Source organism: Pteronotus mesoamericanus, unplaced genomic scaffold (assembly GCF_021234165.1).
Source record: "Pteronotus mesoamericanus isolate MK-2021 breed Mesoamerican mustached bat unplaced genomic scaffold, CSHL_Meso_final contig_164, whole genome shotgun sequence".
NCBI lineage: Eukaryota > Metazoa > Chordata > Mammalia > Chiroptera > Mormoopidae > Pteronotus > Pteronotus mesoamericanus.
The window spans coordinates 29,911,080-29,938,597 of record NW_026555065.1 but is presented as its reverse complement, the minus strand read 5'-3'; the positions used below and the strand labels follow the sequence as shown (position 1 = coordinate 29,938,597).

Here is a 27,518-nt window from a genome sequence, read left to right as displayed (position 1 = left end):
TCAGATTTTATCCTACACAGAGCGGTAAAATCAAAACATCAACAACTCAAATGCTCATCTATATAAGTTCTTATTTTGTGTAAGGCAAACCTCTGCCCTTCAAAGCTAGTGGAGTATTGGGGAAGGAAAAGGACAATTTCCAAAGTATGATTCAAAATGTCCAGAGGTGAGTAAGAATGCAGGTAAAGAAGCTCACAAGTTGAATATGGTGGGATAGAGAAAGGGGGAGTGGGAGGAGGAGGAGGAGGAGGAGGATGGGGGAAGCAAGCAAAGGAAGGTGAGATGTGAGGCTGAGGAAAAAGTAGGAAAAAGTCTGAGAAGGGTCTGAGTCCCTTGTCGAGAGCTTTAGACTTTATCTTCAGAGCAATGAAGCACCATTAAATGAAGTTATGAAGGAAGTGATGTAACCAAATTTGCACCTTTGAAAGATCATTGCAGGTCCAGTGTGAAGGAGGCTAGACCAAGGCAGAGAAACAAATTAGGAGGTTGTTGCAATAAACTTGTTATGAGGTGACAATAACGTGGATTAAAGTAATGGCAGTGGAGATGAAGATAAGAGAATGATTCCAAATTATCTCGAGAAGTTAGGCAAGATAAGAGCTGGTGATTAATTGGGTGTGGAAGATGATGAGAGAGAAGAAGAAAGTGCTTCTATTGAATGGTACAGAGTACAAAAAGATAGAATTCAGAAAGAATGAGCCACGCCAAGCATCCAAAAGAGTACAGAGATAGTAATTACTCTTGGCAATGGTCCACTGGCTCTCCCATTGGTACAGTGAATGATGATGGGAAGGCGGAGAAGTCGCTGTGACTATGTATGGATATCCCTGCAGATGTCAGTGAGGTAGGCTCATCTAGAAGAGGGGGAATTTGAGAAAATGACACATATTCTCCACAAAAGGAGAATTCCTAGAGACCTAGCGACGAGAGTCAGCTCTTTCTCATTGTCCATCAAGCATTCAGCCCATATTTAGAGAACATAACTATGTGCATTCAGTAATGTACTAGCTGCTGTAGGAAACAAAAGAGAAAACAAAGACATATACTCTATCTTTTTAAGGAATTTTTAACCTTGAAGAGACAGACCTACTGTACATGAGACTTTATGAAACAATGCAAAGGAGTATATGCAGTGCTAATCTTAGGGGTATGAATTACACATCCTATAGGACCCAGGGCCTTCTTGACAATATTGTGACTAGAAAAGGCTGGCCCAGGCTGGAGCTTGACCTGAAGAGGGTTTATGTAGGCAAGAAGTTCCTGGCACACAGTAAGAACTAGGATTTTTGTTTAATCAATGAACACAGTGGAAGAATTATTCTTTTCATTTTTTGTGTGTCTTCTTCCCTTTTGTTTAGCTAGAGAGCAGGCTGACAGCTTGGGGTGGGGTGTTTGAGGGTGGAGGGATCTGACTGAGCAAAAAAGAAAATGGACTCATGGACATAGACAACAGCGGGTGATTGTGAGGTGGGGAGGGGGTCCATGAAGGTGGAAGAGGGTACGGGGGGATAAATGGTAATGGAAAAAATACAGTAATAAATGAACTATTAAAAATAATTAAAAAAATAAAAAAATTCCATTAGTTGAAGCAACATTATTAAGTTATGGGTTTTATAGAACCTCTGTTCTTACTTTCCTTTGCTTTCTTACCCAACTTCTCAAAGAAAAAGATCAAGTACTAAAAGTATTATGAGTCAGTAGAGGGAGTGAATAAAGGAAGGAGAAAGTAGTGGATAACTGCTGCTTACTGACTTTTCTACCTATACATCCCACTGCAGTCCCAGGACTGAGCAGGCAGATGCATGCCATTGATACTGTATCATACCTATGGGCTGGTGGGTTTACATGGACTCTGCCCCACTGCCATGGTAGGCTGCAGAGTCTTACCTGCAAAGTGATGTAACTTCTAATGTTAATCACACAGGGAGCAAGAATGACTGTGAGAACAGAAGCCAGAATTAAGGAAGCAGAGCTGAGGTAGCTGGGAGAAGTTCATCTCATCTTGGACCTACATTACGGAGAGTCAACATAGCCCATGGGGTGTTCTTGGGCAGATGCTACAGAAGCATCCAACTAGTGCCATGTGTGAGGGTAGAAAGTAAGGGACTTGGGCTGATCATTCTTTCCTCTGGGTATCGACATAAACAGGGAGAGGAGCAGTGGGTATGTTGATTGTTTAAGAATCAGAAAATTTGAGCCAGAACGTACAAATACATTGGCCCTTCCATCTTTACTTTTCATGTGTTCTTCCATCATGTTTAACAACAACAAAAAAAGTTTTTGGAAGTTCTAGCCTGTTTTGGTTGGATTATGTAAAGTGGAAAAAAAATTTTGGTCTACAAGTGAGTCAGAACATTAAAGAGAGCAAAGTGCTCCCCTGTGGCCAACACAAAGGTAGTAGGGATGATCAAACAGGAGGACAACAGTGTACCTCAGGGGGCAAAGTCGGGGGGCCTCGACCAGCCAGCCCTCACCGACAGGACACCCCTATTCAGGAATATGCCTTGAAACATCGGAATTTCATTAAGGAAGGCTCCCTCCACTGTCCCCCCTCCATGCTCTGTTCATGCTGCGTAAGTCTGCCTAGTCTGGGAATAAACATGGCTGGCGTTCATTCTCATGGCTTAGATCTCAGGTTGGGTGTATAAAGAGGTCCTGTTTCTCCAAGGGCACGATGCCTGCTGGTAACAGGCAGAGCTGGACTCAGTCTCCAGTGGCCTGGCTTCCACATGCTTTGTGTTTGTTCCATTTCACTACACTGCCTCAGACAGGACTGATCATTATCTCCCTATAATGGCTCTCAATGTAGTCCCACTCAGACACCACGGATGAGAAGGCTTCCCAGCCCTCGAGGCAGAACATTATTCTCTCCCCCAGAAAATGTTCCAGGTCAACCAGCACCCCTTGGGTACAGTGTGGCGTTGGCTAAGACCCACTTTCCATGGGATAGCCTCAGGATAGCCGAGAGGGCATGTGTAATTTGGATTTCAGAAGCTTGAAGCCTTTTATAGACATTATCTCATCCATCCCCAGCAGACATGAGCTCATTTACGGACTTCCATCTATTATTGATAATACATAATTATTTGTATTGTGTTTAAACTTCAGAGCTAGAGCAAGTCATTAACCAAACTAGTACCCAAATCCCATCCCAACCAGGTCTTATTTAAGCATTTATGCAGTTAAGTGGTTTGCCAACCTTTGCCACCTCTGCTAAATTGTTGACAGATTATAATAAAGTTACATAGTGAATGTTTAAACCTTAAACTGTTACCAAGTGTCTGGATTTCTACAAAAATGACAGTTTAACAACCATTTTAGAGGTGGGTCAACTGAGACACAAAGGAATTAGGTAAAACTTCTATGGGTAAGCACAGAAACAAGAATACAATCCACATACACATTTTAAATGTCTCTATTTACCTCTTTATATAACTGTACCAGGTTATTATGCTAAAGGCTTTATAAATATTTAACCCTTACCCCTTGCAGGGGAGAGATTATAGCCATTTTACAGATGAGAAAACTGGGACTCAGAAAGGTTAAAACACTTCTCCACAATCATTTGCTGTGAACAACATTTAAATCCTGAATTTCAAACACAATTCTTTCTGATTCATGCTGTGTCAACATTCTGAAAGAAAGTTCCCATCCCTAAATGAAGACTATAAAATTCTAATATGGCCAGGCTACCCTCTCCCAACTCTTGTATTTTAATAAAAACTTAAAGAACTTATATTAGGTTCCTGACTATTTCAAAAGAGTTGTCTATTTTGGAATGACCACTGGGAATGCAGAGACTACAGACTAAGTCAGTGCGACTATCAGGGTTCCAGAGCTTTATAAAAATGGAGATTTCTAGCAGGTGAGGTCATTTCCATCTTTTTATGCACATCTAAAATCTGAGGCTGACTTACCATGTAAGCTTTCTCTTTCAAAAGGCAACTCAACTCTTGGCATGATGGGGCGAATTTCCTCCAAGGGCATACATGTGTAAATTTTAAATGTGTGTATCCAGATTTTAAACATTTTTGAGAAGAGATTTTGCCTATCTGTGTTAAGAGCTGTTATCATGGAACAAGGTTACTATGTAAAAGTTTACCCAAGTTTTCTATTTTTAACTATTTTGCTATGGTAAACAATGGAGGCTCATTCTGAAACTACATGCAGAAACTATTCAAAACAGCTGAGTTCCAATTTCTGCTTGGACTTTGCTAACAGAAACCATTAGATATAAGCAGTAAGGTGCACAGATTTGAAACTTATAGTTGGAAAACATTCTTTTTTGGGAGGAGAGGAGGAAGATGTCAGTATCTTTTTTAAAAATCAAGTAAAAAAGGTTCCTCCTGGTGCCCGAGGAACGCGATGCTCTCAACATCAAGAAGCTTCTAGGTGATTGTTCATTTTCGGGATCAGTGAGCTGCCCTGGGAGAACCTACAGCTGTAGAAAATCGCTCCAGCAGTGCAAGAAGACTTGCTAAGCAGAAACATTCACACCTGCAAACAGCGATGTTAGCATCTTATGCCTTGCTGGCCTGAGGTTCACTTCAAGATAAGACCAGTATTCAGAAGGAAAGGGATGAAAGAAGTTGATTATATGCAAGGAAAAGGAAGAAGGTTATTAAGTTATAGAAAGGTGTTGATATTTTTAAAAATAAAAGGTTTGTACTAGGAAATTAAATATTTACTTAAGAACATTTGCTGAAACATGTTCTATGTAAGGGAGGTACCACTGCCACTTACAAGGAGGAAACCCAAAGTACAGGCTACATGTCCCTTGACAAAAGTCTTGCCAAGAAAAGCCAACCCAAAGTGATAAAGAACTAGAAATACCCATGGTCACTGCTTCTTTACCCGCTCCCTCAAATGCCCAGATAGCGGCTGTTCAACTGACAGTGATAGACAGAACCATTACATCTAGCCTCTTTTAGGGAGAATGCTTATTAATTCAAGGAAAAGCAATGTTTGCAACATCAATTGTCCTTTTAATGATCCTCAGAGATTTCTCCTAAGATTTTGTCCTGGAAGCACTGATGCAGAAACATGGTGGGCCCAAGACCCTCCTGGGCAAGACTGCTAACATTTCAGATTTCTGGGACCCTTCTCCAGGGGGGTGCTTTAAATGATTAGTTCAGGTATTCTCCAGGAGGTCTCTGACCCCATTTTGAAAGACACTGCAACTGGACCCAACAAGAAAAACCAAGTTCCTGGAGAGTAACCGATTCTTATTCTAGGTCATTCGTTAAAGAGTTCATTAAAATATAAGAATTTCTTTCAGATGAATAACTCAGTCATTTAAAATGCATGTGGTTGTTGTTTTTTATGATCTTGCCTCATGTGGTCCGAAACCAAAAATAACACCAAAGTGCCCCGGACACCTATATTCTGCCACACATCAGTTATTTCTGGCAAGTTAAGAAAAATGTTACCAAGAGCCTGGCAAAAATTAATGCCATGAAGCTCGTGTTCTTTAAGGAAGAAGGGATAGCCTAAATATCCCAGACAAACACTGGGCAGCTGGCTTGTCAAACTGCCTGCTGGAGAAAAGCGTAACCAACAGGCTGGATGGTTGATTTGGTTCTTGACTGAGCCAAGGGTCTCTCCCTGTGTGGAGTGATCAGCTTGGTTGATAACAAAGGTGCTAAAAGGTGGAAACTTGAAACACTTGCACCTGGAGAAACAAGCTGTACAGAAGGGCAGCAAATAATGTCTACTGCTTATGGGCAGAGAAAATGGAAACAACGACCCTTCACATGATCCTAAAAATATGGCCATAAAAAAAACTCGAGCTTAATAAGCAGCACAGGTAATGCAACAAACTTGGGATTGCTAATGGTACCCTAAGACCCTCCTCCCCCCATTGCCAATGGGAACTGCCCTGCAAAACTGTGAGCCTGTTATTCTGAAGAATTTTGTTTATCGGAAAAACAGCCAAGAACAGGAAAGAATAAAGGCAGCAGGTCAGAAAGGAGATGAAGCCAGCACGCATTTTCAATGTTCCATCAATAAGGAAGTACAGCATCATCCAGAGGAAGAGCACATGGTCCAGGATGGTGCAGTCAGAAGAGGTGTGAGGGGCAGAAGTATGAAGAGATGAAGTGAAAACTGAGTATCATCTCAACAAATTGGTTATGTGTTAGTCTACAACTTGGTTTACTTTAGTTTTGGAGGAGAGAACCTTGACCAGCATCCACCTCCCACATACTGCTTTCTATTTTTCTTACACTCTTCTCTCCCTTGGGACTGATGATGTAGTTGCTAAAGAATCTGGAAACCACGGTGAGGCCTGTCTCTATCACCAGGCAGTAGTATCCAGCAGCTGTGGGATGGGAGAGTGTTTGCTTGTGGCCTTTTCATTGCAAAACAGGAAGGGGAAGATTGAGGAAAGCATGAGGAGGCACCCACGAGAGCTGAGAAAATGCCAGGCTGGAACTGAAGGCTGATAGAACAGAGACATGGAGCACCCAACAGCAGTGCTGTCCCTGAGGTGCAACTGTCATCAGTATCACTTATTAGAAGAGCCTCCGGTGGATTGGGTCATCTTTGACATAAGCACCAGCTCTACAACGCTCAAGCTCTCAGGATCGGAAGCAGATGCAGAGCTCAGAACAACAAAGGGCAAGGACAGCAGCTTGGCTCCCAAATGGTTTGAATTTTGTTCCCAGTGCTTCCTTCCCACTCTCAGACTGAATCCAAATTCTATTGTGGAAATGCAGGTTTATTTTTTGCCCCCCTACATGGAATTTGCTTCAATAGAAAAAAGCATATTGCTAAAAACTAAGTTCTGGATTGAAAAATGTCTGGCAGGAATATATGAATAGATGTCCACTAAATCTGCAGTTTTAAAAGACCTTGGTGAAATAAATAACAATTATAAATATTTCTCTCCAGTATGAAAAAAAGGCATTCTGTACCCTCATGAAAAACTAGACCCCAACTCCTCCAACTTTCTCATAGTACCTGAGCTAAACTCCTACCACTAGATGTTTACATTTACAAGAATGAGTGCTACATGCAAGGATTATATTATGTGCCTCCATTTGCAAGGGGGCATGTGGTTCTCATCACAGATATTTTAAAGCATGCCACAAAGCAGGGATTTAGCACTGCCGGTCAGTAGCTGCACAAGTTAAAAGTGTTCACTTAATAATAAGCACTGTTTCAATGGAGTGATAATAGAGAGACCTAGCACCTCATTTGCCTATATCTTCTTCAATAGCATCACCCTTACCAGGAAGTGTTCTAGGTATGAAGGATGGACAATCATCAAAATGCTCACTGACCTGTGGAGATCTGTTGGATCTCATTCTCTTTAAACCTTCCTCCGGCTTTGAAGTCACTGATACCTTTCACTCAGGGCATGAGCCAGCTCTCATCAACACAAGAAAAGCACTAGGAGACTCAGTCTCTTCCTATTTGAACCCAACCCATCACTCAGTATCTGGTGAAGCTGGCAAGGAAATATCATGTCAAATACTGCTCCTGCCCAACCATCCCAGTTCACATGACTCAGCCTTCACTTGAGTTCCTTTCCTCAGCTCTGCTAAAGAACCCAGGTTACTAAGGGTCTCCATCTGCAATGAGGAAAGATTATGACCTTTTCTTTCTCTTCTCATCCTTGATAACAAGAAGTTACCTCCAGTACATAACGGTTAACTTGGTACCATGAAAGACAATAACATATCGATAGAAATGGAAGGAGCAATGTCACATCTCAAAAAGGTAAGTCCTTGCTCATGGTGACCTTAGCAAAGTCTGTTAGACCCTATGAAGATTAATGCTTCAAATTAGCCAGTTGCTCTCCAGTGGCATCTGCCCTTATGTTCTCAGTGAACAAGATAAAGATGAAAGCTTGTTTGGCTTCCTCTTAAACTCCCATATTTTAGGAAAGATGCAAGTTCATTCATTACTACAGCAATTGAAAACTTTCCATAGTAGATTGTAGGTAAGTGAACATGATGCTGATGAATTCAAGGCCATAGTTTTGTTTCATTTTGTGATGAGTTCTGCCCACCTGAGTTGGCTACCTATTTTGTCAATAAGACAGAGATAAGAAAACAGGTGCATAACTCCAACAACTACAAATTCAGCCCTGCAACAATTTCTGAAAGAGTGGCCTGAGGACCATCTATATAAGCATCATGTAGGAGTTTGTTTCAAAAAAATAAAAGCTGATTTTTGACACTACCCAAGACAAAGATGGAGATTGAAAGATACGCTCACTCAAGTTTGAAAATCTTTGCCCTTCTGGGTGAATTCTGGACCAAATACTCCAATCCTGGCCAGGCTTATGATCTTTAAGGATATGGCATTCTTGACACAATTTATGTGGGAAACTGGATCGTGATCAAAACCACAGCACTAAGTTTTCAACTTGAAAGGCGATCAGTGGACATTGTGGACACCTTCTCATGAACATCAAAAAGTTCACATCTTTGTTAGCTAATTTTTAACCAAAAAAGTAATATCCTTTAGCGGTTTACTAGAGGTTTTGCTGAATGATAACATTAGACCTTCTGCATTCACTCAGGCTCAGAGCTTGCATTAAATTCTAAAAGCTCTTCATCTTTAAGCAAAAGAAGTGAAATTGTTTGAACCTAGATTCCACAGCTAATCAGGGTAAAAATTCACATTTCAAATCTCAAGTGACTGCTCTTGGGCTGGAAAAGGTGAGGTAGAGATCAATTATTCTGTGCTCGGAGGCGGTAGAGCACCTGAACCACTCCAAACACATGCTAATCTGTTCTATTTTGAAGTAGAAATATCTTGGGATATATGCAGGGAGGTGCTAAAGCAGGTCTTGAGGCAAAAATCCTTGATGAAAGAGCTTCAATAAGAAATGGATCATTAGGTCAAGTTTTTAAAAATTTTGTCAACCACTCCATAGCTGAAGAATAGCTGTTTCAGGGAGGCTTACAAACAACTTTCTTGTACCAGTTGTCCTCATTTTCTAAAGGCTTTAGATAAACTGATTTGAGTTTAAGTGGAATAAAAGAAAAATGATTTGAAAACATCCTAACAGAGAAAGCAGCTAAATTCTGGAATGACTGCATTAGGAATACTTTGTAATTATTCTCTGAAATAATTTGGACAAAGAAAAACAAATTAACTCTCCAAAATGTTTTGAATTATTTAAAATCACCTACTTGCTGCATGTCAGGAAATTAAGAACAAATAAGATTGTTCTTATATAAGATTCATGAAATGTTTCAGTTCATATACTTTGTTAACATCTCTATTTAAAAAGAATAAAATGACTGAATAAACTGGTGAGAAGGAAAAAAATAAAGTTGTCAACTTAAGTGTCTGAAATTTTTAATTTTTAAAACAACTAAACATTTTCTTTATAAAACTCTTAGGTGGCTGGCAGGCAATCAGACCTGAGACATTATTTGGCACAACATTTTATAGCAAGTTGGAGCGAGAGCAAAACCAGATCTTCCTTATCACTACCCAGTGTTTTTTATAAATAATAGTTTGATCTGCAAATTATGACTAATTATATAACTTCAAAAGACCACATAAAATTGTAACTATGACTTAAGATTCATTCCCAGATTTTAAACCCATGCAGGAAAAAAATAATACATGTCACATGGCTTGGGTTCTCAAGGCTCCAGTTCTAACACAAAGACAATGCAACGTTTGTTTGTTTGTTTGTTTTTTCCCCATGGAAAAAGCAACAACTGGAAAAGAGACATTCTTCTAATCACAGGGAAAAAAAGGGCAAGTTTATGATCTAATTAGTAAGTTCAGGAGTAGGAGGAGGAAGAAAAAGCACTGCTAATCGAGACCAAAATAGCAGCTCTCAGGTCTGAAGTGCAAAGTACTAAATGTGGCAAGGGAGCGCGGGTATGAGTAATACCTGCCCATAATTCACCTGGGGCCATTTGCCTGCTGTGAAAAAGTAAATGACAAATGGACAGCAAGTGATGGTGCCACTTTACACACTGAATAAATTCTTTGTGAAATTTCCCACTGCTAATGTATAGACTGCCTTTAAATAAAAAGAGGGGACTGGTACTGCCTCAAGCAGATAAGTTACCAAGACAGCTTTAATAACTCAAGTAGTTATAACTCAATATAGATGAGGAAAGATCTCAGGATTAAAAGGTTGAACTTTATTTTTTCTTTTTAACTAGGTCCTGGGATCCAGAAAATGACAAATGCGTTAATAAACTTGACATGTGTTGCACTTGACTTCTATGCTATTTCTTTGAATATCTCATCTCTGGACTGTAAGAAAAAACAGAGCATGGGACTCCATGTGGATGTAGAAATAGGAATAAAACTTCTGGGGGAAAAAAGAAGACAGTTCAGCTGCTATTTGGGAAGAATTGAAAGATGAAACCATGTTTTTCAGAATCTAAGCCTAATTAGGATTGCATTCCAACCCTTCAGCTTGATGAATTCTTATATAGACTAATGTAAAATCAGTTTTTTTGTTCTCTTTACACAAAACAATAAATAATCGCTGGCCCAGGTTGAACAGTAACTCAATGTAGAATAGCTGCTCACTGTAGAGAGCCTACCCTGGTCCCAGAGAGCACCAGAAGGCCAAGCCACCGTGCGTGCAGGACTGTACAGAAACCTCCCAGCCACCTCTGTTTACCCCCCACATGTTGGACAACAAGGCTTGAACTTGTAAACAGGTACTCTGGCAGCTAAGAGAAAAAAACTGCCTGGTCTAACAGAATGACTGCCCAGCCTCCACTCCTGTGTGTCTCTGCATGGTCCCCATCCTCTGGAAGACTGCAGGGCTAAACTGACAAGTCTGGTCGCTTTGTTTTCTTTAGACAAATGACTGTGTAAATTCTCTGCTGTATTAGTTTTCCTTTTTTGTACTCTCATTTCCTAATGCTTTCACCCTCCAATCTCCTGACCCATCCCCCCACCCTTTCAAATCTGCTGGAATAGCTACTTCATGATCAATGCACTCCATCATCCACCCCCTGCCGTCTCCCTGCAAATTGCCTGAACAGACAAAATCTCACTCATCTCAAAAGGACTCCACTTCCCTTGGGGAATCTCCCAATTACAGATGCTCATTCTCTCATACCTCAGGTAACTTGGGGTTACCAGATGGGGTGTGTGTCCCTCTCCCTCCCAGGACTATTTCTTTTTATCTTTTTTAAAGATTTTATTTATCTGGTTTTAGAGAAAGGGGTAGGGAGGGAGAAAGAGAGAGAGAAAAACATCAATGGGAGAGAGAAACATTGATCAGTTGCCTCTCACATATGCCCTGTGCAACCCAGGCAAGAGCCCTGACCAGGAATCGAACCTTTCACTTTGCAGGACAACACCCAACCCACTGAGCCACACCAGTTAGGGCAGGACTATTTCTAGATTATTACTCTTCCATAAATTAACTCCTTTTTCTTTAAGTGTCCTACACTTGGCAACATCACCCTTCACCCCCTCTGCTTTTACTGTTTATTTCTATGACTTTTCCTTCTTCACTGAAACCTCTGTCACCTTTTCCTTCCTGCTCTTGGCGACTGAACATTCACACTGCTACTTGATGAATTGTGTCCCCCCAAATATATGTTGAAATCCTAACCCTAGTAACTCTGAACTACAATGTTATTTGGAAATAGGGTTTTTACAGATTTAATCATGTTAAGATGAGGTCATTAGGGTGGAGCCTAACCTAATATGACTGATGTCCTTAGCAAACTGCCATGTGAAGACAGACACACAGGAAAGGGCCATGCGAAGACGGAGGCGTGATGGGGGCTATGCTGCCACAAACACAGAACACCTGAAGCACCCAGCAACTGGAATGAATGGACAGAGAGAGATCCTCCCGTAGAGGCTTTAGAAGGAACATGGCTCTGCCAGAACCTTTACTTCAGATTCTACTCTGCAGGACTGTGAGAGAATAAATTTATATTGTTTTAAGCCATGCAGTTTGTGGGAATTTGTTACAGGAGCTGTAGGAAAGTAATGTGCTATATGAAAAATCTATCACATATCATGGTCTCTCAGTTCTTTTGCTTCTCTCTTGATCGATGATATTCGACACTCCAGTTCAGCCACCCTCTATCATGATCATAAACCTGGGGCCTGTTTTCAGGCAGAATGCTCTACTCTGACACCTCTGACTGACACAATCCACTGTCTACCCATTCACTCACCTTCCATCTTGCTTGTTCACTCACTCAATTACTCTTATCGCTATTTATATGCCTACACCTTTGTACTACCAGACTCCTAATTTTTTTTAATCCTCACCTGAGGATGTTTTCTTTAATTGACTTCAGAGAGAGGAAGAGAGGGAGGGGGTGCGGGAGGGGGTGCAAGAGAGGGAGGGGGGGAGAGAGAGAGAGAGAGAGAGATCAATGTGAGAAAGAAACATTAATTGGTTACCTCCGGTGTGTGCCCCAACCAGGGATTGAACCTGCAACTTTTGGTGTATGGGATGGCACTCCAACCAGCTGAGCCACCAGGCCAGGGCTCCCCTCCTATCTTTAGTTCTCTTTTCATTCAGTTTAAATTCTAAGATTTCATGTTCCAATCTGCTGAACTCTCCTGCCCCTTTTGTCTTCATTACACTCACCTGGAAACATGTTGACCCAGGCTGAATTTAATTATCCACTTTATTAATAACTATGCTGGGACTGCTGAGGGGTGCCGCAGAAAATTGGCAGCACTAAAAATTCATGGTTATCAACCTCAGCTGGCCCTCAAAGCTGGGCCCCCACATAATCAACTATCCCAGTACCCTTCTCTGGACAGCTCTCTCTCTCAAATTTTCTGCACAAAACCTGCAGATCTACCCCCATCCTTGCCTTCTTCTTTCCTATTAAACAGAATATGAGTTCTTCCTTTTACTTAAGGTCAATTCCTTATCTATGTTCTTGATACCTATCTTTTCCACTATGTCAGCAATTTTCACACTAAACCATCCCTTACCTCACCTGCATCTACTTCTTCTCCTTCTCCACTTGTACCTTCTCATCAGCATTTAAACATGCTTAGGTTTTCCTATTACAAAAATCCTTCCATCCTTGGACCCTCTCCAGCTCCCCTCTCTTTCTTTATGAGATATCTGAAATGATTGTCTTTATTGCTATTTTCCTCTTACTCCTCACCTCTACTAAACTGGCTTCTGCCCCCACCACCCCACTGAAAGGCTCCCACCAAGGCTGCCATTGGCCTCCATGTCACTACATCTAATAGATACACTCCATCCTACTACTTGACCTCCAGTGGCATTCTACCCTGTTGACTATGCTCCTTCTTGACACACTTCCCTTGGTTTCTGTAGCTTCTATGATATTACACATGTCTATTTTCCCCTTTTATCTCTTGGGATTGTCTTCTATCCTCTCTACATAATTCACATTTTTTTCCTACTCACTCTCATAGTTTGATTTACTACCTTTAAGCCAACAACTCATTCATATCAACCTCTCTTCTAAACTGATTTGTACATCCAAATGCCCATCCAAATTTCCTCGTGGATGTTTTCCAGGAGTTTTGAATTTAGTATGCACAAAAGTTAGTTTATAAGCATTGTCTTCTTTAATATACCCTATTTTACTAAATGATATACCACCTATTGTCAGCTAAAGCCCATAGCTCTAGAGTCACACTTGACTCCTCCTACCTTAATCCCTTCGCCATCCTATGCATTCCGTTAACCATACCTAAATTAAATTTAATCCCAGTCATCATCTATTTGCATATGTAGAACCTATACAGCTTCCAAAAGTTCATGTTTTCCTCAGACAATAAACCCCCATTCTTTTTCAGCTCCCATTCTTGCTACTTCAAAATCTGTGCCTTTACATCCTTTTTTCTTTTGCATAAGCCACAGCTGTACTCAATTTAATCCCTAACTAACGGTATCTCTTACAACCTCAACATCTCTTCTACACCCTCCTTCCTCTCTGCCTAGAAACATGTTTGTGTCTCTCATCATGGAGACTCCTTCTTTGTAACCTAGATTCTGCTTCAATACCACTTTCTCTTCTTCTTAATGTTCAACTCTTTTAAGAGTGGCAAATGCTCATGGATGAGGTTCTGGTTCAAGTAATGATGGAGAAACTCACAATAGAAAAACTCTCCTGACAATAACAATTATCAACTCCAGACAAAATTTTAAAAATGAATGCTTGATGGCACTGGAGAGCAATCTAAGGCTTGAGGGAATATGCCTCTTGCAAGACGGGATGCTAACTAGGTGATGTCCACATTTAATTAAATTTTCTCCTACCAAGATGGAGGCATAAGTAGATACACTTTGCCACCTCACACAACCGAAAGGACAACAACCGATTTAAAAACAAAAAATCGAACTGTATGGAAGTCCAACAACCAAGGAGTTAAAGAAGAAACATTCATCCAGACCAGTGGGAGAGGCGGAGATGGCAAGCCAGGGCAAGGGCCTGAAACAATGCAGCTGGGCAGGTAAGGTGGAGCTGGTGGACCAGGCAATCCTACATTCGTGTGGGGATAAGCCAGGAGAAACAACTAGGGAGTAAGACAGACCGCACAACCCAGGGTTCCAGTGTGGGAAACTAAAGCCTCAAAACCTCTGGCTATAAAACACTGTGGGGGTTGTGGCAGTGGGAGAAACTCCATCTCATACTAGAGTCCATTGGAGGGGGCAATGGGATCCTAGAATGTATACAAGCTCGCTCACCTGGAATCAGCAGCTGAAAGGGCACAATTTACTTGTAGGTAGTAACGGAACTGACTTTTCAGTTCCGGGGCAAAAGCTAAGCAAGCGGCATTGTTACCTCTCAGACCCCTCCCCCACATACAGCACCACAACACAGCCACGTGAGTTGCCCCACCCTGGCTAATACCTAAGGCTCCGCCCCTTGTAACAGGTAAACCAAGACAAAAAAAATATGGCTCAAATGTAAGAATATATCAAAACTCCAGGAAAAGAGCTAAGCAATGAGGAGATAGCCAACCTATCAGCTACAAAGTTCAAAACACTGGTCATCAGGGTGCTCACAGAAATTATTGAGTACGGTCACAAAATAAAGGAAGAAGTGAAAGCTATACAAAGTGAAATAAAGAAAAATATACAGGGAACCAACAATTAAGGGAAGGAAACTGGCGCTCAAATCAAAGATTTGGAACAAAAGGAAGAAACATTCAACCAGAACAGAATGAAGAAACAAGAAGGCAAAAAAATGAGAGGTGTAAGGACCTCTGGGACAACTTTAAACATTCCAACATCCGAATCATAGGAATGCCAGAAGGAGAAGAAGAGCAAGAAATGGAAAACTTGTTTGAAACAATAATGAAGGAGAACTTGCCCAATCTGGCAAAGGAAATAGACCTCCAGGAAGTCTAGGAAGCTCAGAGAGTCCCAAAGAAGTTGGGGCCAAGGAAGCACACACCAAGGTACATCACAATCACATTCCCCAAGGTTAAAGATAAGGAGAGAATCTTAAAAGCAGCAAGAGAAAAGGAGACAGTTACCTACAAAGGGGTTACCATAAAACTATCAGCTGATTCCTCAAAAGAAACCTTGCAGGCAAGGAGGGGGCTGGAAAGAAGTATTCAAAGTCAAGAAAGGCAAGGACCTCCATCCAAGATTACTCTATCCGGCCAAGCTGTCATTTAGAATGGAAGGGCAGGTAAAGTGCTTCCTGGAAAAGGTAAAGTTAAAGGAGTTCATCATCACGAAGCCCTTATTATATGAAATATTAAAGGGACTTAAGAAAAAGAAGATTAAAGCTATGAACAGTAAAATGACAACAAACTTACAATTATCAACAACTGAACCTAAAACAAAAACAGAAACGAACTAAGCAAACAACTAGAACAGGAACAGAATCACAGGAACAGAAATGGAGATCATGTGGGGAATGGAGAGAAAGGGAGGAAAAGATACAGGGAATAAGAAGCATAATTAGTAGGTACGAAATAGACAGTGGGAGGTTAAGAATAATATAGGAAATGGAAAAGCCAAAGGACTTACAGGTACGACCCACGGACATATACTAACGGGGCGGGGATGCCGGAAGGAGGCGGGGTGCAGGGAGGAGGGGGAGATAGGGGAGAAAAAAAAATAGGACAACTGTAATAGCATAATCAATAGAATATACTTAAAAAAAGAACTAGGATTAAAAAAAAGAAAAAATTCTTCAAGAATAGGCACAAAATAAAGACATCCTTAGTAAAACAAAAGCTGGGTTAGTTTGTCTCCAGCACACCTGCCTACAAGAAATATTAAAGGATATTCTTCAGACCAAAGAATCATGCTGTCAGATGGAAATCTGGATCTAGAGGAAAGAATGAAGAACACTGAAAATGGTAGCTATGTGGATATTATAAAACACTACTTTTTCTTAATTTTTTAAAGACAAGTAAGTCTTTGAAACAAAAATAATAAGAAAGTACTACACATTATATAACATACATGACAATAATAGCACAAAGAATATAAGGAATATGGTATAATATTAATTCAAAGGAGATTGTGATGAGTTAAAAATTCATATTAGAATCCCTAAAGAAATTACTAAAAGTAATATAATACAAAAAGGTAGAACTAAAAAGCCAATAAAGGAGATAAAATGGGATGCTTAAAAGTTCTTGATTTATCTTAAACAGACAGAAGCAGAGAAACAGAGGAACAAAAACCAGAGGGCAAAAAGAAAACAAATAGGAAAGATATGGACCAAAACCCAACAGTATGAGATATTACAATAAATGTAAATGAACTGAATACTCTAATAAAATAGCAGAGTTTATAAAATGAGGAGGAAACAACACCTAACTATATGCTATTTGTGAGGGATATACTTTAAATATAAAGATAAAAAGACATAAACAAGTAGAAAACAAACATATGGAAAAAGATATGCCCCACAAACAGTAAGTGTAAGAAAGCTTGTAGCTATATTAATATCAGTTAATGCTTATTATATGACCAAGGATAAATAGGGACATTTGATGATGACAAAAAGGATCAATTCATTAAGGAAACAACAAAAAAAGAGCCTAAATATACATGAACTTAATACAGAGCTTTAAAATGCATTAGACAAAACAGACAGAGCTAATGGGAGACAGTAAGAGTTGAACACCTGTCTTTCAGTAATTGATAGAACAAGGAGGTACAATATAATTCAGTAAGGATGTGTAAGATTTGACCACCACCATCAACCATCTTGATATTCATAAAATAGTACATTCAACAACTAGAGAATACAAAGGGTTTTTTAAAGAACACATTAAACATTCATCATGCTAGACCATAAAATAAGCCCAATAAATTGCAAAGGATTTAAATCAGAGTATGTTTTCTGACAATATTAAAATTAAATTATAAATCAGTAACAAAAATCTATATCCCAGTGTTTTATTTTTTAAAACCACTCACTCATTGCTTTACCCTTTTCATCTAACTTAGTCTCTCTAATTCTCCTTTAGATTTCACTTTTAAAGGTCACAAATGTCCTCCTGATCCTCGAATCCAGGCCTTTAATCTATTTAATTAACTGATTCAATACATGGAAAACTTAACTGAGTTAAGCAACAGTTCCTGAGGACCTAATGCATGTCTGGCCGTCTGCTGGGGATAATAAAGTTATTGCTTAAGTAGTACTTTGATTGTGTCAGACACTGTATTAAGTAAGCACTTTACAATTGACGTTTGAATAACACAGGTTTGAAATGGGTCCACCTACATGCGTATTTTTCTCAATAAATATATTGGAAGCTTTTTTGGAGATTTGCAGCAATTTGAAAAAATTCATAGATGAATTTCATGATTTTCTTAACGTTTTATTTTCTCAAGCTTACTTTATTGTAAGAATATAATATATAATACACAAAACATGTGTTAATTGACTATTTACATTATCAGAAGGCTGTATGTGGATTTTCAACTGCACAGAATTGGGGGGGTGTCAGCATCCTTAAGGGTCAACTGTACAATTTAGGAACCCTCATAAATGAATCTTTGTAATGATCCTATGAGATGGGAACAGTTTTAAAGATGAGGAAAGTAAGGCAAAGGAAGGGAAGCCATTTCCCACCCTCAAAATGCTATTAAACAGCGGAGTTAGAATGACCAGCCCAAGCAGCCTAGCTCCCTGACCATGGTTCTTCACTGCTGTACTGCAGCCTTTGACTTCAGTGTTCCCAGAATGCTCGGGGGCAGGTGAAAAGACAGGGAATCTGTCACAATTCAATGCAGCAGATGCTCTGACTTCTCCTCTTACAGTATTTCTGTGCCTTATATTCCAATACAGAGGCTTTTCTTAATCTGCTCCCCTTTTACAGACTTACTTTCTAGAAAAATATACCATGCGATTTCATTTATACAGGAAAAAAATAGCTAGAAAATTTTAATACTGCTTCATGTACTCTCTCAGAACATTTGCATTTTAGAGGTTTGTTTGAATTAAGCAAAATACATATTTCTAGCTTTGGAATGTCAGGCACTCAGAATATAGATGCAGGAAGGTTATGGGAGAGGCTATGAAGACCTAGTCAGGTATTTTAAAATCCAGCCACATGGAAAAATGTCTTCTTTATCCTAAAGTTGGATTCATGATACTTTTATTGCTGAGTATTAAAGAAATTAGATAGAGATTTGAATTTGGAATGAATAATCTTCAGAAAGTTACCTAGCCATCTAAATTCTTGTACCTTTCTTCTCTGTAAATGAAAAATGGTGTTTGTTCTGTGGGATTGTAAAGATTACATGAGAGCATGGCATAGAGCACAGGGTGCAGATATATGTAAAAAAAAACAGATCAAAATTTCAACTTGTAAGTGTATTTATATTACACAGCAAGGGAGATTTTTGAAAATAGCTTTATAGTTTGACCTTTCATAAGATCTGCAGTTCATAGAAAATATACACAAAAATATCAATTAGAAGTCCAAAGAGTGTGCAACCTCAGGTCGACTCTCTGTCACTGCAAATTTGCACAGGCTTAGTTTTTTAGGAGTAAACAGTAAATCCATCTCGGAGAGAAAGGGAAAGATAATAGAAAATAAGTTATTCTTAGCCTAGAATTCTATCTTAATTGATGGCATCTACATAATGATGTTTGCACAATCACAGATGTTGAATCGCAGGTCTTGAGAACCTATACAACTTTATGGTAACGATAGCAGACTGTTCTTCATTTTCAATAGAGGAAGTGAAAACGAGAGGAGTAAAGTTTTTTCCTGAAAATTTTCAGTTTGGAAATTGGATTTGAAACTGAAATTTTATTTTGAATAAACCACAGTCAGAAAGACAGACAAAGTGTTCCCCAGCAGAGAGGTGGAATTTCATTCTGAGACGCCTGGAGCCCATAGACTTTAAGGTGCCTCTGGCTTTTCAGGGACACAAGGTAGGCTGTTTCACTTCATCAATTTCAGTGTCATCATCATTAAAATCCATGAAACAAATAAATCTTGGGTTTTTTAAAACTGATTTTAAATAAAAAGTTCCCATAGTCTTCCTACGTTTTCATGATGATCTATAATTAAAGACGGTAGAAATAAGGATTTGGAAAGGTGTTGGTGTTCCCCCCAAATCTGACAAGGCCACAGTAGTTAAATAATTGTCATCAATGAAGATTACTGAGGGATATGGTTTATGAAATTCTTTTCTCCTTCTGCATGAGAATTTGATCTTCAGTTAGCTATTCTGTTTTGTTCCTGGGACAACCTGATAAAATCGATATATGAATTAAGTTACTAGGAAACAGTGTTTATGGTGAAAATGATCCCTAACTGGTATCCTACATCGGGACTGGGACAACTACCACCACCTTATAGGAAGCCATGCCTTTGTGATTCCCTAAGTGTAAAGACTCTTGTAGCAGGTGTGATCCTTTGTGGGGAGCTCCAAGGCTATGACTGTAGAGTTGTTACAATATATATCGCCTCCTATGGTACATGAGTGCTTTTAAGCCATGAGGGCTATTATACCTGCCTGATGTAGACCTCGGCTCTTTGCACCTGAGCTGTCATCTGGACTAGGGGATTCAGAAGCCAAGCCCTGTACCACTGCAAGGATTTTTACAGGAGTGTCTGACACTTCCCAGCAGGCAAGCTGTGGCTCTTGTCTTACTGAGTAGACTGGTGCCAAGTGATCTATGAAAGTCTTTTGAGTATGAATGTCAAGTTTAACCAAACAAGACCCCATGGTGAACACTGAACACTGCAGATATGAAACAGGACACACACCACACACACACACACACACACACACACACACAGAGGAATAATAGTAAATTCTGGTTTCTGGGAACAAATGCTCTACTTTAAAATGACAGTAAATAAACATCTGCTGCTGTTATGTCCTGGCTGCTATGGCTCAGTTGGTTGGAGCATCATCCCATTGCTGAAAGGATGCAGGTTCGATTACTGGTGAGGGCACATACCTAGGTTGTGGGTTCAATCCCTGGCTGGGGCACATATGAGAGGCAACCAATCAATGCTTCTCTCTTGCATCGATGTTTCTCTTTCTCCCTAACTTCCTCCTTTCCTCAATCTCTAAAAGCAATGAAAAAATGTCCTTCGGTGAGAATTCAAAACAAAATTTGCTATTATATATAAAATAAACAAGTAATATTTCTTCTCCATGTTTTATGGTTATAATTTGAGTCTTTTCTATAAAACAAGATGACTTTTAATTCCTGGAGCTGTGCTTAATTGAAAGGGATGATGAATGTGGTGCTCCCATCAATTAACATCTGCAGTTTCAGGAGACCTTCAAAGAAGGGTGGAATATCATACAGGAATCAAAGTCACAAGAGCTCTCCAGTGTGCTAAATAGCCTCCATGTCTGTAGCAAGTATTGATATTCTTACACTTTTGCTTTTTATTCTTCTACTCTGTCACTCCTTGCTTCAATAGCACCTTCTTTTCTCAGGGATTGTACACTAAAAAAATACTTTGAGAAACTTACCTCATCTCTTCTTTCTTTGTGGTCTGTCTTCTCCTTTGAGTGCATCTCAGTTTCCTCTGAGTTTCATTTAGCTTTAAATACCCTTGACTAGGAAAGCCCAAGGTCACTGGTTGGCTCTGATAAGAATGGTGTTTAATGTCTGTGCCTCATGCCCAGTGCCAGGCTTGGGAATACACATTCTCAGTTCATTACATAAGGTGAGCTTACAATAGCTTCCAAGAACCTAACAATGGTCCAGCTAGCTGTGAAATTGGATGGTAGAGAAATAGGTGAAATATTTATTAAAAAGGGAGGAGACCTGCCAGAAGGAATGTAAGCATAGCTGTCACTAACTGTAGGAAAGACTGAAGCCACAGAAAAATGGGCTCATGGAGCAGGTTGTTCCCAGGAATGGTGACAGGAATTTCTGAATATCTACTCCAGCTTTTCTATGAACTTGACCCTGATTCTCTGTGAGAAGCTCCCTTGGTGTACTTTCCTCATTAACCATGTGTAGAAGAGGCATATACTCATGAAATGATATTGGGCATGCCAAATGTAACAACTGGTATGTCCTTTTAGGAAAGCAGTTTACTACTGTTCATACTCCTGATACTATTACTTCTAACCTGGACATTTACTCCAAAAAGCAAAAGTAAATCAACAAAACCACATACAGGAAATTTTTTAATAACCATGAATCATTATTTTTATACTTGGGGAATACAAAGTATTTTTAGGTTATGGTATACAGTTGTTTCAAATCTGTTTTTAGGTTATCTGGTTTAGGTAAGATTAAATCATAATATCCGATGGTTATATAGAGTTTACAGTGTACTAGACAACTTGTATGTGCTATGTATTTCACATGTATTAACTCATTTAACCCTAATAATAACCTTATTAGGTAGTGATTATTAAATTCCCATTAAGCAGATGAGGAAACTAAACTCAGAAAGATGAGGTACCTTGCTCAGACTCCTGGCTGAACTGCTGAGAGGTGGAGACAGGATTCAAACTGACAGTCTGGCCCCAGAGTCCGTGTCCTAAACCTCTGTCCTGTGCCCCACTCAGTGAATGACTAGCAAATGGTAGCACTGGTGTCTAGTTCAGGCCAATGCTCTTTCCACTGTACAGACTGTACCTCATTCTAGCAGATGAGAAAACTGAAAACAAGGCCGAGTGACTTGTCTATGGTCACATGACTAGGTAATGGTTGAGAATTAACTTCTTGACTTCCAATCTAATGATCTTCCTATTATTCCAGACTGCTGGGAATGAAAAGAAAAATATCTAGCTAAGAAGAAAAGCAAATGAGAAAAGGCCTCAGGGAAATCGAGTCTAAGACCTTTAAAAAGATCAAAATCTTCCTTGTCTCTTTTCTCTGCCATTAATTTTAATGTGACCCTGTCCTGCCTATACTGGCCTTATGTGCCTCTTGACAGATGACTGTATTTGTGGATCAGGGACCTACACGAGAGAGAGAGGAATGGAGAGGAGAGGGCTTTCTGGGAGATGTGGCCATCACAGTGCACATTGGGTATGCTAGGGTTGGGTCAGACTCTGCATGTGTGTTTCTGTTGTGTATGTTCATGTGGAGAAATGACATGCCAATCAGCTGGTCCTACTGGAAAATGTAATCTTATTTTTTTTTTTAAAAGGGGCTGTGAGAGAACAGCTTGGAGGGTAGTAAGCTACGTGTCAACTTGACTAGGTTACGATATTCAGTTATTTAATCAAACAATAATCTACGTTTTGATGTGAAGATATTTTGTAGATGTGATTAACACCTATAATAAGTTGATTTTAAAGGTGATTACCCTTGAAAACATGGGTGGGCCTCACCCAATCAGAAGGCCTTAATAATAAAAACTAAGGGAAGAAAACTCTGCCTCAAGATGGCATTAGCTCCTGCCTGCGCTTCCTGCCGATCTGTCCTAACAGACTTCAGACTTGCGAGCCCCAAAATGGCATGAACCAGTTCCTTAAAATAAATCTATGTCTGTCTGTCTGTCTGTCTATCTATCTATCAATCTATCTATCCACCTCCCTCCCTCCCTCCCTCCCTATGTACCTACTTTATCTATCTATCTATCTATCTATCTATCTATCTATCTATCTATCTATCTATCTATCTATCTCCCTCCCTCCCTCCCTCCGTCCCTCCCTCCCTCCCTATGTACCTACTTTCCTACCTACCTACCTACCTACCTACCTACCTAATCTATCCATCCACTCACCCACCTACTCACTCACTCACTTACCCACCTATCTTGAGAGGGAGAGATTCTATTGCTTCTGTTTCTCTGGAGAACCCCAACTGATAAGAACATTTTGGGAGGCCTGCAAAGTACTTTGAGAATGCTGAAAACACAGATCCAGTTGACATACAGATTATAAAAAGTAGAAAGAGTCCAATAATGAAGGAAGAAAAGTTTGGCTGAAGAGACATGACATTATACACCATTGTGCAGGCAGGGACCAGAGCAAAATTTCCTCTCTCTCCCCAGATCACAACAGGCAGAAAGTTACAACAATCTCAGCACAGTCAAAACTCAAAACAGCGTGTTTGCTGCGAAACACGGGCCCAAGGACCCATGAGTCCCCACAGCAATAAATGACAGCTGGCAGTTAGGAACACATACTCAGATTTCTAGGAATTAACATCAAGAAAAGGCGTTGTGGGAATATTAAAAGAACCTCCTTCACTGTCATGTGGACAGTGACCTCAAGGCCTTCCCTGTCTCCTGGTGAACACTGACAAACAAAGCACGTCTAATTCTTCACCATGCTCTCAGTTCCTACTAAAACCTTTCTTGGGCTGGGGAGAGTTACCGTATTTTGCCAGGTATAATGTACACCCATGGTTTTTGTGCATACTATACATGGGATTATTATATACCCATGGCATATAATCATTATAACCATGTATAATGAGCATCCTTATTTTCCCTCAAAGCTTTGGGCAAAAAAGTGAGCATTATACATGGCAAATACGGTATGTTTTAAATCTGATCTACCTCCCATTTAAAAACTAAGTGTGTCTTTTTTTTTTTAATGAACAAAACAAAAACAAACTCAGAGATACAGGGAACAGACTGGCGGTTACCAGAGGGGAAGGGGGCCGAGGGTGGGTGAAAGAGGTGAAGGGGGTCAACTGCATGGTGACGGATAGTAACTAGACTACTTTTGGGAATGACCCCTTTGTGGTATATACGGATGTTGAATTATAATGTCATACACCTGAAACTTTAAAAATATAAGTAAAAGTGTCCTTTTCAATATCTCCACCATCCTTGTCACCATCTCCCGGCAGCCCCAACCCCTAAATGACTGCTTGGGGGGCCCCGGGGGAAGGTGCCCAGCAGGTAATCAATCTCACCTTGGCTTCTGAAGTGGGTTCCAAGAAGCACAGGCGATTGCCAAGTCCCTCAGCTGCCAGGCAGAACTTCCTTTGCTCCTTGTGAATGTTCGCGATGCACTGGAGAACCACTTCATCTTCCTGCCATAAGAACAGACACACAAATGAGAGTGGCCCGGGATTGCCTCTCCACGCGGAACCAGGCCCCCACGTCACCTTGCTGTATCTTTCTCAGGTATGTTGTGAGGCACGTGCTTTTGAATATTAAATAAAGGATACATTTATTCACATGCCTATACCCACATGGCATGACTGAGTACCTCCCCTGATGCATGTTCTGGTGTGAAGTATACAGAGTGGACATACTACATACATATACACAGCATGGGCCTCTCTTCTGCGATGTCTACAGTGCATCCCCAGGTGCGCAGATAAATTTGAACACTTAAGCAACCATGAAAGCAAATCTAAGAAATTTCTCCTTACACAAGATAAAACAAGATGTGATTGAGGAAACAGAGACTACAGCAGAGATCAGAGGGAAGTGGGATTCAGGGAGGGAATGTCTGTTTTGTGTCAGGGGCTGTGGAGGAAGAAAGAGTCATGTTTTGTCGAAGGAGGGGGTATATGTAGTGGGTGACACATTTGCCAGGTCTGACAGACGGAACCTGGAGGGTAACAGAAGATATTTTAGACATATTGGCAAGGAAGACTGAAAGACTCCTTGAGGATTCAGATTCAAAGAAGGAACTGAAGGTCAAGTAGAGAAGTCATTCTGAATTCCCAAGGAAGGAACCTCCTTTCTATGCATCACGCTCAAAAGCAGCCTCTTAAAATTTCAGGGACCTTGTCTGAATGGTATTTCTCTTGTTGATGGTCAGAAACAAGGCCAATCTCCATGTACACTAATGTGCTTTCCTCTTGCACAACCCTGCCTGAGGCTGGGAGGAACACACTTCCCTTACCAATTCCTTCTTTCTTGCTCCTCCAATCTATTAGTCCAACCCCTTTACCCTCCACCACTTGACTTTAGGCTTCAATCCTCAGAAAGATTTCAGGTGTGGTTAAGTTAAAGGAATAATCAGAGAAGAACCAGTTGAAGCTTCCTCCTTAACTATAACTCTTCTGTTTTCCTGACTCTCCACCATGTCCGATGGTGTTAATGTTTGTCCAGGCAGATCAAATAGAAACACGGTTTTCTTAATGGTGTCATATGGAAAAATAAAATCCTCCCACTTGGTGGGAAGATGAAGAGATTCAGTAGCACCAGACTCCAACAAAGGTGTCTGCTGTTGCCCAGACATTGGTCAGGGGCTACAGGGATACGAAAGAAGCCACAAATCACAAACATATGAAAAGAAGATTGAGAGGAAGAAAAAGTTCTATACTTACACTAGTACTGAAATGTCACTGTCCATTATTACATTGAGTCAATAATAAATTCAAGAGCCTCTGATTCTAGTGAAATCAGAATTCATGGTCTTCATTTGAATTGAGACTGAAGAAAACTCCAGAACATCACTTCTTTCAAAACGTGGGCTCCGTGGAATCTGTGCGGACAAGGAAGTTTTCCCCAGGCGGACTCTCCCCCAGATCCTGGGCAACCAGAGGCCATACCATTCTCCTTAAGGGCATGGGCAATGGGCAGGACTCTCAGCTGTCAAAATGATCGAGGGGTGCTATGTGCATTGTGATGCAGAGGCTGTGTGAGATAAATGGTCTGTATTGCAAGAGGCAGCCTTTGAAACTTATAATTTTTCTGTCCAAAATGTCAAGAGGACCCACTATTGAGAAATATTAAATATCTACCACCTACACACAATTCACAAGTTAAAAAAAAAAAAAGGCATTTGGAAACCATAGGAGTGTGATTATGGACTAGACTTTTCATGACCTGGTGAAAGCTGAGAAGTTTTCTCTTTAGTATATGTCTTAGATAATCTCTTTTCATTATCTCATTTCCCATGTTCTTTCCACCCAAAGGAGCATAAAAATACTTTGGCCTGACCTTGCACTAGGTGCCTCAAGTCTCTATTTGTCTTCTGAAATTTATCTGTCCTATAATTCACATCCTCATAACCTAGGCTGCCAATCAGCTAATAGTGCAATAAACAAACCTGCCCTGGCTCAATAACCATTTGCTGAAGAGCAGTCCAGCGTAAGTGACTTCCTAGGTCATTACTCAGGGTGACACAGAGACAGGTGTGGGACTCGAAGACAGATTTACCATCTCCATACACTTCCACTGTTTTCCACCTGCTGTCTGGAGCTGTATGCTCAGTGCTGACCTGGCTACAGACACCACCTGGAGTGGCAGCTTGTACCTGCCTTTGTTCCAGACAGCAGCTATTAGCTCCACAAACCTTCAATAGACAGACATCTGGAGCTTCTGGGTGCATAACACTGAAATCTTTGTACCCAGGTCCCACTTGGAATCATGAGATGAGTCAATTCAACCCATCTCATTATTTCTCTCTCCCTAGAAAAGCACAGGACATAAGTTTCTCCAGTTACCTTCCCTGCCTAGTTTACTCACCTTTGTACCAAAGTAGACTTCCTCTTCTCTTGTTATCTACCTTCCTTTTTGCCTTTGCTTTAAATCAAGCCTAGGAATTTCAGAGCATACCATTTCCAAGGAAACCCCTTTAGATGGAGGTTGCAAGTTCTTCCATATTTGGTATCACCTCAGGGGCTTGTGTTCTCCTTGCATTCCCCCCAGTGCCAAATTCAGACCATTACTCTTTTACTCAAGTAAAAAAAACTTACATTTTGAAGTAGGTGATAGCCAATCTCCACATCTTCTTTGGCAATTTATCGACAGCCCAGTTACCACTTATCTGACATTTAATGACAATCAGAAAATCTGATAAAAATTTTGGTGTGTATTCAACACACATTTATTGACCACCTTCCAATGGTGAAGCATTCTGCCAGGATACTGCAGAGCACACCAGGTTTTATATGACAAGATCTGTAAGTACTATAATAATGGAGCCAAAGGCTAAATGGCTGGCAGACAGCCTTTCTCCCCTCCACTCTAGTCATCATGTCAAGTAACTTCAAGGTTTATGTGAACAATCTATTCAAAACAAACACCTTGACTTAATTACTTCTATTCTGTTTTAGTAACACACTATTGTGAACATTCCTCGTCATTATCTAGAACAATTATAATTCTAAAATCCAAACTAGATTATTTTACTCTATGAGCCCACTCTTCTCTTTCTTGCTTTCTTGTTCTCTTACTGTTGCTAGTCTTGCTCTCCTCCATCAAGACTACCAGTTCCTAAA

At 40.3% G+C, this 27,518-nt stretch overlaps 1 protein-coding gene across 1 annotated transcript in view; it reads right to left on the bottom strand.

The window, feature by feature from the left end:
* The window catches only part of RYR3 (ryanodine receptor 3), a 509,318-nt gene that overhangs the window by 327,047 nt on the left and 154,753 nt on the right, over positions 1 to 27,518 (bottom strand). Inside the window, 1 exon segment of the mRNA XM_054565625.1 lies at positions 24,249 to 24,368. Within this exon segment, the coding sequence (XP_054421600.1) occupies positions 24,249 to 24,368 (120 nt within the window).